Here is a 14,808-nt window from a genome sequence, read left to right as displayed (position 1 = left end):
ATTGATGATTTTCGTGTGATTTTGTTGTCAGCACATTCAACTTTGTACAGAACAAAGTATTCAATGAGAATATTTCATTCATTCAGATCTAGGATGTGTTATTTGAGTGTTCCCTTTATTTTTTTGAGCAGTGTATATATAAGGACCATTTGCTATTAATTATTAATCCAAAAAAATAATCAGACAGTATTTATTTAGCTGCAGATTCGTCCTTTGCTAAAAAAGGATCAAATGTTCACTATTAGAACGCCATTTTACTGCATTATTGCATTTTAGGCTACTTATTTTTGTATGCCAAAAAGTAATTTTTTTATGTGCGTCTTTTAATGCATTTCTAATATTGAGCAAATTAAAAAGACTTAAGTGGTTAAATGAAAAATCAGCAGAATGTGCCAATATTTGTATCTGATTATTCAGTTAATTGTCAGAATAATTGATTTTTCTGAAATAATCTTCTGTTGCATCATCATCATCATCATGCTACTGTGATGTGATCCGTTGCTATGACGACATGTAAAGTGATGCCTAAATGAGCCATTTAAATTCATGAAGTCTTACATTGCAGAGAACTAAATATCATGTAAATATTATGCTGCTAATATCTGCTGAAGGTTTGTTTAAAAATAAAAAAATCATGTCAGAATGCCAGTGGATGTGGAAACAAATTTATATTAACTGTTAATTATCCAAAAATAAAACATACAAGAGAATAAGACATTAACTGAGGGATACATTTAGTTGGAACTAAAAGTAATCTGGATTTTTTAAAATTCATTTTGTAATTCAGGAGAGTTTAACACCTGAACCATGCAGGGTATATCCAAACAAACTGAACTAAAATGTGTTTTTAGTTTTAGGAATGCGGATAAACAAGACCTCTTCTCCCTGAAGGTGTTCTGATTGGATTAGAAAAAAGAAAATGAAACCAACCTTTAGGAAGCTCTTTGCAGCAGTGCGGCAGTCCTGGTAGTATTGTTTGTAGGTGAGGGATTTCTGCTGCTCGCCCTCCTTCCATTTCAAAGCTGTGAAGTCACTGAATCGATCTGCAGCTGCAGCAAACATCTGGTTCACAGTCAGAGCATCTGCAGCCTCACCGGAGCCCTCGACCCGGAGTTTCACCTCTCCGTCGCGCTGCGTCGTCCAGAGACGGAGCTCTGACGACGGCGGCACGGACAGGGAGTCTGGGCGCTGGGCGTTCACTGAAACACGCAGAGAGAGAAAACGCTCAGAGGTCTGACGACAAAATCAGTCAGTCGAGGAAAAAGGCCTCATTTTCAGGAGAGACCTTCATGATTTCTAAGATAAAAAATATTCAGTTTCTACATGCAGTTTTGTTATTCTGCTGTTAAAAAAACAGTAGGACCTGTGTCTACTTAATTACACAAATTTTTTAACGCTTGAAAAATTAAAACACAATTAATCTCTTTTTAGTTTACATACAAGAGATGGAACCTTTGTGTTGTGTTTCTGGTACGTCCATGAATCTGTCGCACAACAGCAGTGGACGATAAAGCCGCTTCATTTGCCCCAGTGGGGGTTAATTTTAGGTTTAAAAAATTATCTGATTGGGCAAAAAGGAGGTAGCCGATCGGCGAAGCTACTCAAGACTAAAATAGCTTCTCAATGCTGCAGCAGCACAGACGCTTTAAGGAACTTACATGAATGATCAGGGTTTCCTGAAACACTAAAAAGCTGAATGGTTATAACATAAATACACTAATCTGATGTTTAAATATCCTAAATAACAGATTAAAAACGACAAATATGTTTGTCAGTGAGTTCATATTTATACTTATTCTATAATTTTGCATCAAAAAGGGTTTTTGGATTGAAAATATTACTGATTTTGTCGATATATGGTTTTCGATTAAGATGCGATTAATTCATTATAATTAAAACTTTTGAGTCCTGCCAATATGAAAACACAGATACGTCTTGTACATAGGGTATTATGAGTAGATGCTGGATCTAATGAACCTCTGCTGTGCTCAGGTGTTTTAAGGTCCGTTTGGATTCACTCAACGGCAGATTAATTAGAAGAAGATTTTCTAAATGGTTTCCAAAGTCAGACGTTTACATACATCTCAAAGCATGCTCTATAATAAACTTTTGAACTGCACAAATTGTGTCAGCTCAACAAGAACTGGCCTCCTGATGCAGCCCGAATCTGAGTTTTAATATAAGTTTTATTCTGGCATTCAGTGAGAGGAAATAACTTTCTTAATCCTGACTGAACATGACAAGTTTAGTCTGATTTAAGGTCAAACACAGAGAAAACGGGATGTGTGTCTATTTATACGGTGTGAACCGCAAGCTAAAACTGACAGGACACAAAAATGTCAGCTGATCACTGATTTAAACTTTAGCAGAAACCTGAGTGTACGTCACATTTAGAGATTATTATTCTGATTATCCATCGAACTGTCTGTCGTATCTAAGCTATAATTTTACTATCGTACTCGAATAACACATAGCAGCAACTGGAGAACAATCACTAGAACCAAATTAGTGCAGCAGCAGGAGCTAGCATCGTCTTCTGGGTGCCATAAAACCCAAAGGATTTTAATAATTAATCTAGGAGGCGGCTTGTCGCCCCTTTGGGAGTTTACAGTGTGACAGACCAGATGGGATGTAACCTAACGATCTGCAGGATGTTTTGAATATAAAGTGGGATAACATGGTGGATTTATTACAGGAACAGCAGCTGCTTATCAGTTCCTCTAACAAGCTGGATGGTGAATAACTTTCTCATGGAAAAAAAAAAATCTGTTAGCTCTTGTTTTTACGCAGACGCAGGTTGGGTCTATTGAATAAATTTCCACAGAATAAAACTGTCTAAAAGTAAGATAAGACATGCTCTAGTGGATACACATGTAGTTTATTGTTATCTTTACAGATAACGAAGGGAACACTTTTCCGTCAGTGACTTTAGCAGGAAAGTAAGTCACCGTTTAAGGGAAGGAGAGAGGAAGGAGCGTTTGTTCTGCCAAAGAATGTTTTTTCTGCTTCCTCAGGAAAAGACGTGCGCTCACAAATGCTGAGTTCAGCAACAAGAGCAGACAGAATAACTGCATCCAGGATTATAGTAAAGCCTAAAAGCTATTTTTTAATCTTGTCTTTTAAATCCAGCTGCTCAGACAACAAACACGTGGCGGTTTTCCTTGGGGCCTCACCCTGTGGTGTGTCTGAGCTCTGCAGAGCGGCGGCATCTCCAGCAGCGACCTCCTCCTCCTTCTCCCCGGTGGACTCTTCCTCTGATGACTCACTGAGGAACAGGAAGGAGGAAAACACATTTATGAGTGAGTTAATTCCCAAAGGAAGCGGGGTAAATCTGAAAAACGGTGCCAAGTCATCGGGGGGGAACCAGCGGCTGTCATCATCCACTATTTTGATCTGTATTTAAAGATCAAAATAAATACAGTCAGCTTGGACTTAATTAATACATGCAAAGTTATGCAAATTATGCTCTGAAGTCCCAAAGACAGTTTCACTCTTACAACCATTTCAGGAAGTATTTTAAACAAGATTCTGATTTCCTTCTTTCTGTTAAAAGTGATGATGAAGAGTTTCAGCCTGAATGGCTTCTGAGCTGACAAGCATGTAGAATATTTACAAATTTAAAACATTCCCACATGGCAGGCAAGTAAGTTCCAGTTTTTAAAAAAAGAGGAATAAGTTAAATAAGTTAGTTGCAGCCCCATTTGAAAACGAACCACGAGTTTTTTTGTTAAAATAGCTTTACTTGAAGACATAAAGAAATTACATTTTGTTTTCTCTGGCTTTAAAAAACACTGCAGAAAAGGACAAATTCAGAATGTTTTGTCCCAGGTTATATGCTGTATAAAGAAAGAAATAATTAATGGGCCAAGAAGTCAACCTTGGGGAACTTTTTTTGAAAATAATAAGCCTGTGCAGACTATACAAACAATCCACTGGCAGCTGAAGTTAAACAAAAGGAATAACAAACGTTTTTGTCTCATTACTTTAAATGTAACTTCCTAAGCTAGCCATCGTAACGCATCGTGTTAACATACTTTGCCGTGTCTCCAATGCCGTCATCAAGGGAGGCTGAGCTGTCTCCTGCACCACAGGACTGTATCGCTTCACCTGCTTTAGGAGGCTCCACCACCACGGGTTCGGACATGGCGCTGGACTCGCACGCGGTCACTGCAGGAGACAAACGTCACGATTCTTTAAGCTTTAAACGCAGTGAAAAGCAGCTACAGGAGCACATGAAACACACATCAGCTGGATTATTTATCAGAGAGGGAAACAGAGATGAAACTTTGTTTTTTTCTTACTGTTATTTGTACAGAGAGGGAAGATCATATGCAAAACAAATTCTAGCAAGTCGCAGAAACCAAATCAGCTTCTGGACATTTGATCTCTCTTCATGTCACAAATACTGCAGATTATTTAAAATCGTTAGTTTCAGTAAGGCTGAAGTCAGGGCTTTGAATAGGCCATAAATGTAAGTTCTCTAATGCTACTTTGCTTTGTGTCTCCATGTTTCAATCATCAAACCCAAACTGTACGATGAAAGGAAATGGGTTATGATGTTCCAGAACAACCAAGGAAACGCCGAATCGGCTGAAATTTGTAGCTGCTCACATGGACGACAAAAATGCCTTGTGGAGAAACGTTTCATTATTAGATAAGGGAAAGACTGAAGTATTCGGCCACGATGACATCAAGGTGAGGCTTTCAAACCTACGAACAGAGTACCAACTGGTGGTGGCAGGGTAATGCTGAGGGCCTACTATTAGTTAGTATTCAGCAACACAACTTTGAAACACAAGTTTGGAATGACCCTTTATATATCTGTCAGTACTCATATTTATTTTATCTAGAGCATATTGACAAATGGCAGCACACAGTGACACATCAAAGATAAGCACAACTGACTCAAAGGGACTAATTTATGGTGTAAGAAAATAACCCTATTACTACCATTATTTAAAGTTATAATTTATCCTAGATGTTATCAGGGAGGTGACGTTTTTAGGTGATGTATTTTTAACATCCAGTGTTTGTTTTTGTACCAGTACTGAGTTTAAAACTTCAGTATCGTGACTACTTTAATGCAAACAAAGATTTTGAATGGATGAAGTAGGCTAACCTTAAGCTTCCAACTCTTAATTGTCTTAAAAATTAGAATAATGCTTTGAAGTTGGAGTTCAAATGAAATGAACTCCACCATTTCTGATAATGAGGACCAAATATCCAGGGTTATGCCATGGCTTTAGAAAGAAGAAACAAGTGTCAGTGAGGGGTTCTGGTGTAATTTTCACCCTGTAGTTTAGAAAACAAACCCATAACAGATTCAACGCTCAAAGTTTGGACTCAAAAAAAGGTTAAAATAAACATAATAAAAACTAAACTTCTGACCACAGCTGTAGCTGAATAGCATAAAGATGCCCAAACAAAGACAACTATTTTTACTCTCTAATAGTCAAAGGTTAGAGCTTTAGCAGTGTTTGAAACATTGAATACAGGCCCTTTAAAGTTTTGTTTATCGGCTTTATTGTTGCATCCTGAGAGGAACTGCGTCTAATACTCCCCAACAATAAACGCGGTCACATCCGCGCCCTTTTTCCCTCGTTCAACCCTCTGTTGTTGCTCCCTTATCACATCTTTGACCTGTTTATTTAAGGGGGCTGACAACACGTTCCAGCAGCTTCGTCTGCTTGTTGTGGCAGGAGCCTATCATGGCTCGCCTGTCAGGAACAATTAGGCTCGGGTAATGGGAAAGAAAACGACTCCAGAGGTCAGACGGAGCAGGAACAAACATAGTTTGCTCAAACTAGGCCTCCATTAGGCAACCACAAACGGTTAAACTGAACATTTTAACCAACAACTGTGTCCAAATTGGCGCTGATCAAAACATTTGAGGCCCGCTTCCACTTTTAATGGTTCACATTGGGGAACGCTCAGATTTGGGGATGTTAAATGACCCCGTCCAGCCAGTTCAGCCTGCAGAGTGAACCGTAGACGGATGAGGGAGGAGGCAGACATGAGGGGGTGAACTGAGACCCCAACCCCCTCCTGCGTCTTCAGTCTCTGGCTTTGTTTGGGTCTTGGGCGTGACCTAGAAACCTAATCAGTCATGGGTCGGTATGACATCACTACGGGATGATAACCTTGAGTAAAAACACTACATTTTGATGGTATCACTGTATTTGCTTAAACTACTGTGACATATTGATTATCACAGTCAGAATAATTTTATCTATACTATATATTAGTTGTTTTTCCAATAATTATGATAAACAGCTACAATAGCTGATTGTCCTTTTAGAAAGCAGTGATAAACAGAAGTAGCCCTTTTCAGCCAGCTGCTTACTCGTGATTTTCTCTTGTTAAAATGCCTTTTAACAACTAATGTAAAGAAGATATCTGTTAGGATCTGTGTTTTTCTGTGTAGTCCTGTGAGTCTGTCTCTGTGTCTTCCCTGTTGATTGCTCCCAGCTGTATCCCGTTCCCTGATTACCTTCCCTGTGTATTTAACCCCACCTGTTGTCTTTGTCTGGGTCGGATCCTCGTCGTGTGTATTGTCGTTGTCTATGTCTAATGTAGTCGGCACTCTCCAGTGGAACTGGCAAGTCCTGGTTTGTGCTGGTTCCTGTTTAGTCTGTTTTCCAGTAGAACTGTTTAAGTCCTGGTTTTCGACGCTCTTGTTTGATGCTGTCAGTTGCTACCGGTTGTTAGCTGCGTACTAGTTGTTCCTGCCGTGCTGCCTGACTTGGACTCTATGAGTTATCTTCATCATTAAATTCATCTTCACCATAACCTGGGTTCTCTGCGTCATCTCCTCACCACCACCAACCACACATTTCATGACAATATCAGCAGGTTTAGAACTAACCATTGATAACTAGATCAATGTTTATATCTAGTGAAACTTGTAAAACTCTTTGAGGTGTTTTAGGCAAATATTGCTTTAAGTGTACGATTCAGAATTAGTCCAAAATGTACGTTGGGTCTCAATAAAACGCATTTTGATAAATAATTTCCATGTAGAACATGAAACATGTCCAGTATAAGCCAAGTTAAACTTTTCTTATTACAGAAAAGCACATAATGGCTAAAATGTTGCAATAATCTGGTTGTACACAACTGATACTTAGTTGAAGCCACATGTTGTAGGCATGCTACAAAGGGTTAATAGGATCCTATTGCACAAAAAATGTTATGCTAGCATTACAGAAACTGGAAATTGTTTCGACAAGAGTGAAACTAGTCAGGGAAGCTGCCAAGAACAGCAACACTGAAGGAGCTGGATGAATCTACTAACAAGCGCTGATTGTGTTCACCATGTGACAACAGATTCTTGTTATATTCAGGATTACAACACTGAATTATGTTTTCTTCCAACAAAAATATCCACATCTAAACTTTCCTCGACTCTTAAAGGAGAATGTGCTGTGTCTCCAAATAACAGATTCAGTCCAAAACCTTTAAGTGTGTGCTACAAAGTTAGGAATAAAGAGTGAAGTTTCAGCAATTACTTAATAAAAGTTTTGGCTTGTGAACTAAATCTAAGAAATGTCCTCAGAATTTGAGCGATTTGGAGAAAGTTTGGGATGCAGGGTGGAGAAATGTCACCAAACTAAACACAACTGAATGTTGATAGAGTTTAAGGTCCAACCAGGTTGTTGCATCATTATTTCATCTTTCATTTCACTTTTAGAGGTCATGTCAATTTTTTTTGTGAAACATTTAGAAGTAATGAGCATGCTATAGTTGTTTTATTTATTTATTTACTTCTTTGTATTTTAAAAACGCTGCAGCCCTGTCTGATTATCGGCCACCGTCATCTGAGCCCTTCGTATTCAACATCACATACATTCTTGAGATTCCAGCTCTCATTTAGCTTTGAAATGAACAAAGCGACCTGCAGCTATTACAGGTAGAGAAAAAAAACGCCTTAAAGCTTCAGTAAATGGTCATCATGGAGGCCAGTGGTTGACGATTTACGGCCAACGCAAGACGGTTTTATTTGCATTGTGCATTTTTAGCAACAAGGCAATTGAAAGTGGTCTACATGATTAGAATAAAATAAAGCAAATAAGTAAGAAACATTAGTAAGGAAAACCTGTCAGTTGAAAAACAGGCTACATTTAATGCTGTGCTGGTTATTATTAACCATGAGAAGCTATAATCAAATGGCTTTTTAGACATGATTTAGCAGTTTTGCAGCTTTCTGGAAGTTTGTTCAAGATTTGTGAAGCATAGAAGCTGAATTTTTCTTCTCCATGTTTGGTTCTGATTCTGGGGATGAAGAATAGACTTAAACCAGAAGACTTGAGTTGTCTGGAAGGTTGATATAACGACAATAGGTCTACAATGCCATCTATTATTTATAAACTAAGTGAAGTATTTTAAGGTCTCAGTTTACGGACTTTAAAAACTGGGGTGATGCGCTTTATCTTCTTGGTTTTAGTGAGAATGCCAGCAGCAGCGCTCTGGATCAGCTGCAGCTGTCTATTTTTTAAGCAAAGCTGTGAAGACACTGTTGAGGTAATCAGAGCGACTAAAGATAAACAACAAATGGATGAGTTTTTTAGGATCTTCCTGGAATATAAGTAGTTTAATCCTGGAAATGTTCTTCAGGTGACAGAAGACCGACTTTTTAATTGTCTTTATTTGACTCTGAAGGTTCAGGCCCATCACTGATCAGTAGTTTCTATCTCTAATAGCTGAAGCTGTAAAATATTTGAGTAATTCCACTTCAAACTATCTTTCAACACATTAAAATAATCTAATTACCGAAATGTAAATGATTTATTTCACATTCTAAGGCATCTTGTGCTGGAGTAAACATTATACAGGTAGGTTATGCTTGTTGTGGGTAAAGATTTACTGCTAAGGATGAATCACCCGGTGGAGTTCGCCCCCCTGTACAGACTGACACCAGTAGAGATGCTGCAGTCTTGCTGATGGGAGAGGATTATGACGATGGAGGACAGTGGAGCTTAGAAGCAGCTGTCCCAGTCAGAAAGGGAAAGGCAGCAACAGTTGAAGCGGCAACAACATTTTATTTTTGGACCCTGGTTAACAGAGAAGAAACCCTAATAGAAAAAAACCCCCATTGAATCAATAGAGGGAATCCCCACAAAACACAACATAATTTCAACAAGAATTTTCAGTTTCACTTTGATTAATTGACAAAACTACAGGCTGTTTTCCCAAATAGGCTGAAGTAAGGTCAACTGAATTCATATTATAGATGGATCTGCTGACAGACAGAACTGGGCGTGAGCCTCTGCATCCTCTTTTTTTTTTGTGATCAAACTAATCAGTTTGCAAGAAATTGATTTAATTAACAAATGAGCTTCTGCTCTTAAAAGACAGAAAAGCAAAATGGAAAATTCATCCAGCTCTGCAGGCTGGGCTACACCCATTCAGCAAAGAGACAGAGTCTGTGTTGGCTGTCCGACCGAACCAAACACATAAAATACTCATCAAGTCAAGATTTACCTTTACTGCAGCAAAAACTCTAAGAAAAATAAGTGAAATTTTATATTTGTATTAGAAAATAAACTAGTGAATTAGCTTATGGCACGAAACCTGTGGATGTTCATCATCTTAACTCATAAAACCAATCAACCTGTTTTTTCAGAAATCATTCCTAAAAACTTTCTTACCAAACCAGATTTGCTAAAATGAAGCTTGTTATTCAAGTTTAAGGAACTTCCTCCTACCCACACATTTTTTAAATTTTAAATTCAGCTACTCACGTTGCATCGTTAGATGATGATTCTCTTCTCGGCTTGTATCCAACACGTTTTCTCTAGGATTGCCACCCTTTCGCTATTCTCCTTTTATTTTATTTTATTTTTTAAATGAAGCAGATGTGGCACTAATCTTACAAATGACCAGGATATCTACAGCAAATCATTCATTTTCAAACTCTAGCAGCCGGCCGGCTCTGTTGGTCCCTCCTCCCGCTGTTACCCCACCCAAGACAGCTCACCAGCGTCTTCCAGGCAGTCTGCCCTCCCATCTTCATTTAGCTCGGCCTGATTGGCTGAAAAAGCTCACACCATGCATTACACAGAAACCTAAAAAAGAAGGAGGGGAAGTTGCAGAGAGGAAGCAAACGCACGTTTCCCTCCCCACTGATGATGCTGAAACTGAGACCCATCCCCCACGAGAGAAATACCGCCTTTACACTCATCCACATGCAGCATGGGGTTACTATCGGACGAGTCGCATGCAGAAATAATTCTGAAGGGTTGGGCTGCTTCATGTGTTCTGCTTTTAATGTGGCATTTTCTACATGACCTACAACCTGCTGTGCACAAACTTCAGTTAAACAAGCCTAACCTGGATGCCTTGATGACAAAGAAAGATTCCTTTCACTGTTTTCTACTTTTTAAACCACAACTCTAGAAGTTTTATGGAGCACACTGAATACATTGATCATGAATATACTAACTGGAACTGCAAGCAGTTATAATGGGTTCCTCGGCCAACCCTTACACCTCTCCACGGGCTTCCTAGTGGCATCACCAGCGCTCTAAGCGCAACAACCGAGTCAACAAATTTTCAGGAGGTTAAAGAGTGGAATGAAAAAGTGAGTGGGATTGCTGGATTCAGATCTTACTGGACAGACTGTGGCTACTTTTGCCTCATTTCCACTGAGAAGTACAGCAGGTGTCAGTACACGATTTTGTGCTTTTCTTCTGCAAAAGCGGCCAAAATACTGACAGTACCACATCATTCCTGGGCCCAGTTCAGGACAATTGTAGGTCTATGGGATAATAGCACAGTTTGGCTAGGGTGGAGCCAGAAGCATGACACAATTAATCGTGATAAATCGACTATTGAAATAATCATCTCCACAGGGCAATGGCATGGTACAGTTAGGGTGGAGCTACCAGTATCAACACAGTCCATTGATAGAGGGACAGAAAAACAAATGAGATATACTAGTGAGTCATGTTTGTTGTTGCACTAGTAATCGTAACGTTACATGTCTGGATTTAATCCCACTTGCCCAGTGAAAGTCTAACTGGAGGTGGAAACACCAGATCATAAAAAAAGCAATAAAAAAACAATGGGTCACTTGGAGGTTACAAATCATCATAAACAAAAATTTATTAATTTATTTTTTTAAATTGTATTTCTCAAAGCTCTGTTCTTGGCTCATTTTATTGCACTGCCAATCGCAACCAGCAAGACCAGTGCTTTAACTTGCTTTAACTTTGTTTTGCTGACCTAATTTTAGGAATTTGAATAAAATTTTAGCTGTCAGCTAAACTCTGCTGCTTGACAAGCCAATCCTGCTCTTCTTGTTTTGTTTTTTCCTTGCAGGAACATACCTGTTTAAACGAACAAATACCAGAGGTGCGGCAGGATAAACTGCAGGTGCACAACTTTAAGAAGAATGTAAAAACAAGAAAACCATATTTTAACCTCCCTTGAAGGTACATGAATCTAATCTTAAAACTCATTCAAATTACAACATGTAAGAGCTTAAGGGTATACATTTAAGTTTCCAGAAATATATTTATATAAAAATAAACCTGGTCCCACTAAAAGAATTGACCTCAACTTGTACCCAGAGGTCTGCATGACCTCATAAATGTGTGCAATCAGTACTCTGCTGAAAAATGCAGCCAATGGCCAAGCGAGACCTCATGACAGAGCCACCTCACCACTGCGTCACGTGACACCCAGAGCCGGCTGATCTGGTGCAACCACGCATGCTGCTCTGACATGCTGCAGGGCGATCTTAGCGCTGACGCACTCTAGAGACCATTCTCTCTCATCCCACACTCACCAAATATGCATCTTACAGAAAAAGAAACACATGAATCACCAGTAAACCGATTAATTAGGCAACCAGATAAAAAGATAATATCTTATTTACTTGTATATATCTAATGTTCTTGTTCCTGTTGGCTTAAACAAATGAGCTAAGCTTTACAGAAAGAAAAAGTCATTATGTAGTCAAATAACACAGATGGCAGGCCAACATTGTTTTACATCTTAGTCTTTTAAATGCAACCCACTGAGGATAAAGGAAGTGTGATGTATTCTTATTAAAGCTTTGTGCTATTTTTGTACTGACATTTCAATAATGACAGTTTAGGATTTCAGGAGTCCCAATATAATCATAAATACGCAAGAAAAAGCTGAAAGATACAGGTATAGTATTCCATAGTGGTGATAGCTTGTAATGCAATGCCAGCTACTCAGCATTACGATATCAGAGCCGGCCCAAAGCATAAGCAATATTAGCTGCTGCTTGTGGTCCATCACAGAAATGGGCTTTAAGACCGCTTACTTCTCATAGCTAACTACATTTATTAACAATAAACATCTTCAAAATTATAATGAGTCTTTTAAAGTTCAAGTTTGGACTTATTTAGGATCTTAAAGAACTGACAGCTGTACAAGTTGTAATAATAAAGTTGCAGTTATTGTAAATATAAGTGTAAGTTCAGATTATGTTTGGTCGTAGTAAAAGTAGGAATGGGAAATATGGACTTTTATGAGAATAATTTGTGATTTTTAGTACAATGACAGCAAAACCCTTCTAGAAGATATATTGCCTTCTGATAATAAATCAGTCAGAGCCTTAAAAAATACAAAAATAACACGGCTGTGAAATAAAACTGCTCTTTATCAAAAAGGGTCCTTCACCAATTGCAATTCAATTGCAGTGCTAAACCATACAGAGTAAATGTGTTAAAAGTATTTTAAAACATAAACATAGGCTTAATCAATTATCTCATTTTTTTTTGTATTAGACCTAAACCAAAAAAATCAAAATTAACAAAAATATATCACTCTGTGGATAGTGCATATATAATTCATAAATATTTATTTATTTAAAATCCTATATTATTGGTCACGTGATGTTTGAATTTTCTAAAAAATCTCAATTTTAGACTTTTATTATCTGTGAGCCACCGTGATCACATGAACAAAATAACTTGTGTATAATAAATTTATGGAAATTGTTACTTTTTAAAATTGCTTTACTTAAATATACTTTTTAGTGATATTCTAACATATTGAATAATAAACTTAAATCATACTAAATTTGAGTCAGTAATATTTAACTGATTACTACTATAGTACTTTAACATTCTAATACTTTGTTTATTATTAGTTACTACTAATAGACTGTAATAATTTGCTTATTATTAGTTAATTAATAATATTAAATTTTAAGCTTAATATTTTAAGCTTAAAGTATTATTTAGGGTCAAATAATACTTAAATTAGTATTATTATTATTAGATACTTATTACTATATGTTTAATAGTAAGCAAAGAGTCAACTTGTAGCCGAAAGAACAATGAGCCAATTGATCCGGATCCTACGGAAATCACATCACTAGCTCATCTGAGCTACAATCATTTTATGCCAGAAACAAAAAACTCCAGTATCTAAATTATGAAACGGTTGTAGTGTCTTCCTAAGTAAAACATCCCTGTGTTTTAAAAGTGTTCAATTTTATCTGAGAATATTATTCACTTAATTCCTTCGCTGCGGAGACGGAAACTTGTCTTATGATTTCTCAAACTGCATTTAAGCATCTTATAAACGTCACAGTAGCTTGCATGCTAGCATCACCAAAGCAGGTGTACATTTATAACAGACGGGATTTTAGCAGAGGTTAATGAAACTGGTTATCAGTTAAAGAAAGGGGTTTTTTTTTTTTAATTGACCGAAATAACTTCATGAAGCTGTTGAACTGAATGACTGACTGCGGAATGCTTAGCAACGGACGGACACGCTTGTACTCTTAGCGTCTGCTTTTAGCTTTAACTGCCTCTATTCCGCAAACTATTACTGTACATTTCTGGCGGGCGTTATCTGAACATTATGCCATTATCAGGATGACAAAAAGAAAAATAGAAAAGATAAAAGCTGTGTTAATAACCACTTACCGCCTGAAGAAGCTTTTGAAAGACGTCTATCTGTGACGTTGACAGCAGGGAAATGAAAGGAGCTCTTCGCTCGCTGAGCTGCTGGAGCCAGCTGTCACTTTTACAGCTCCAAGATAACACTCCCATTTAAACTCACAATGCTGGATGTCTCTCTGAAAAAAAACAACAACATGTTTTTAAAGTCGTATGTTCATAAGAAACACACGCAAATAAACAAACAAACAAACAAAAAAACTCCGATCATTTAATAACTTACTGTAAAGTTTATTTATATGCGTAGTTCAACAGGACAGGTGTTACCAGTTCATCAAAAGACGTTGGCAGGATTATACAGAGATTAGATTAATCTGGCAGTTTAGTGTTGCAGCATAGGTTTGTGCTGCCATCATGTGTTAAAAAGATGGGATTACATGAAGGCAAGATAAATCTGCAGAGTTTGTTTCCCTGTGTGGGTTCAAATAAAGATCTCTAAACTATAATCCAAGAAAATAGTGCAAACTGAGAAAAGGAATCAGATGTGTATTAATGACAGACACAATCAGGCGCTACATATTTGTATATTTTTTTAATTTTATAATTATCAATACGTTCATGCTCAGATGCAAAAATAGAAAAATACTTTTCAATTTGGAACAAATGTATGTTTTTAGCTAGCTTTTTGTGTTGACATATCAATTATGTGTGTTAATTTTACAATATTTTATGAACAATTTATACAGAACTGTATTTTTTACACAAAAGAACACGTACTGACGTAAATACAGTACAGTCAAAAACACTAAATGTACTTTAATTGAGATTTTGTTGACAAATCAGCATAAAGTATAGTGCATAATTGTGTGGTGATGAAGTTTGTGTCTTCCTTACACACTTCACTGTACATTGGTATTTGTGGTTG

General features: G+C 37.5%; 1 protein-coding gene across 1 annotated transcript in view; it reads right to left on the bottom strand.

Moving 5' to 3' along the window:
* The window catches only part of acsbg2 (acyl-CoA synthetase bubblegum family member 2), a 30,675-nt gene extending 16,624 nt beyond the window's left edge, over positions 1 to 14,051 (bottom strand). The window contains 5 exon segments of the mRNA XM_015052991.1: positions 931 to 1,199; positions 3,174 to 3,265; positions 4,035 to 4,167; positions 13,911 to 13,979; positions 13,982 to 14,051. Coding sequence (XP_014908477.1) covers positions 931 to 1,199; positions 3,174 to 3,265; positions 4,035 to 4,167; positions 13,911 to 13,979; positions 13,982 to 14,036 — 618 coding nt within the window. The 5' untranslated portion in view covers positions 14,037 to 14,051.
* Between the last annotated feature and the right edge of the window lie 757 nt (positions 14,052 to 14,808).

Source organism: Poecilia latipinna, unplaced genomic scaffold (assembly GCF_001443285.1).
Source record: "Poecilia latipinna isolate Pla-1442-1.1 unplaced genomic scaffold, P_latipinna-1.0 Scaffold1151, whole genome shotgun sequence".
NCBI classification, from domain to species: Eukaryota; Metazoa; Chordata; class Actinopteri; order Cyprinodontiformes; family Poeciliidae; genus Poecilia; species Poecilia latipinna.
This window is presented reverse-complemented; position numbering and strand designations above follow the sequence as displayed.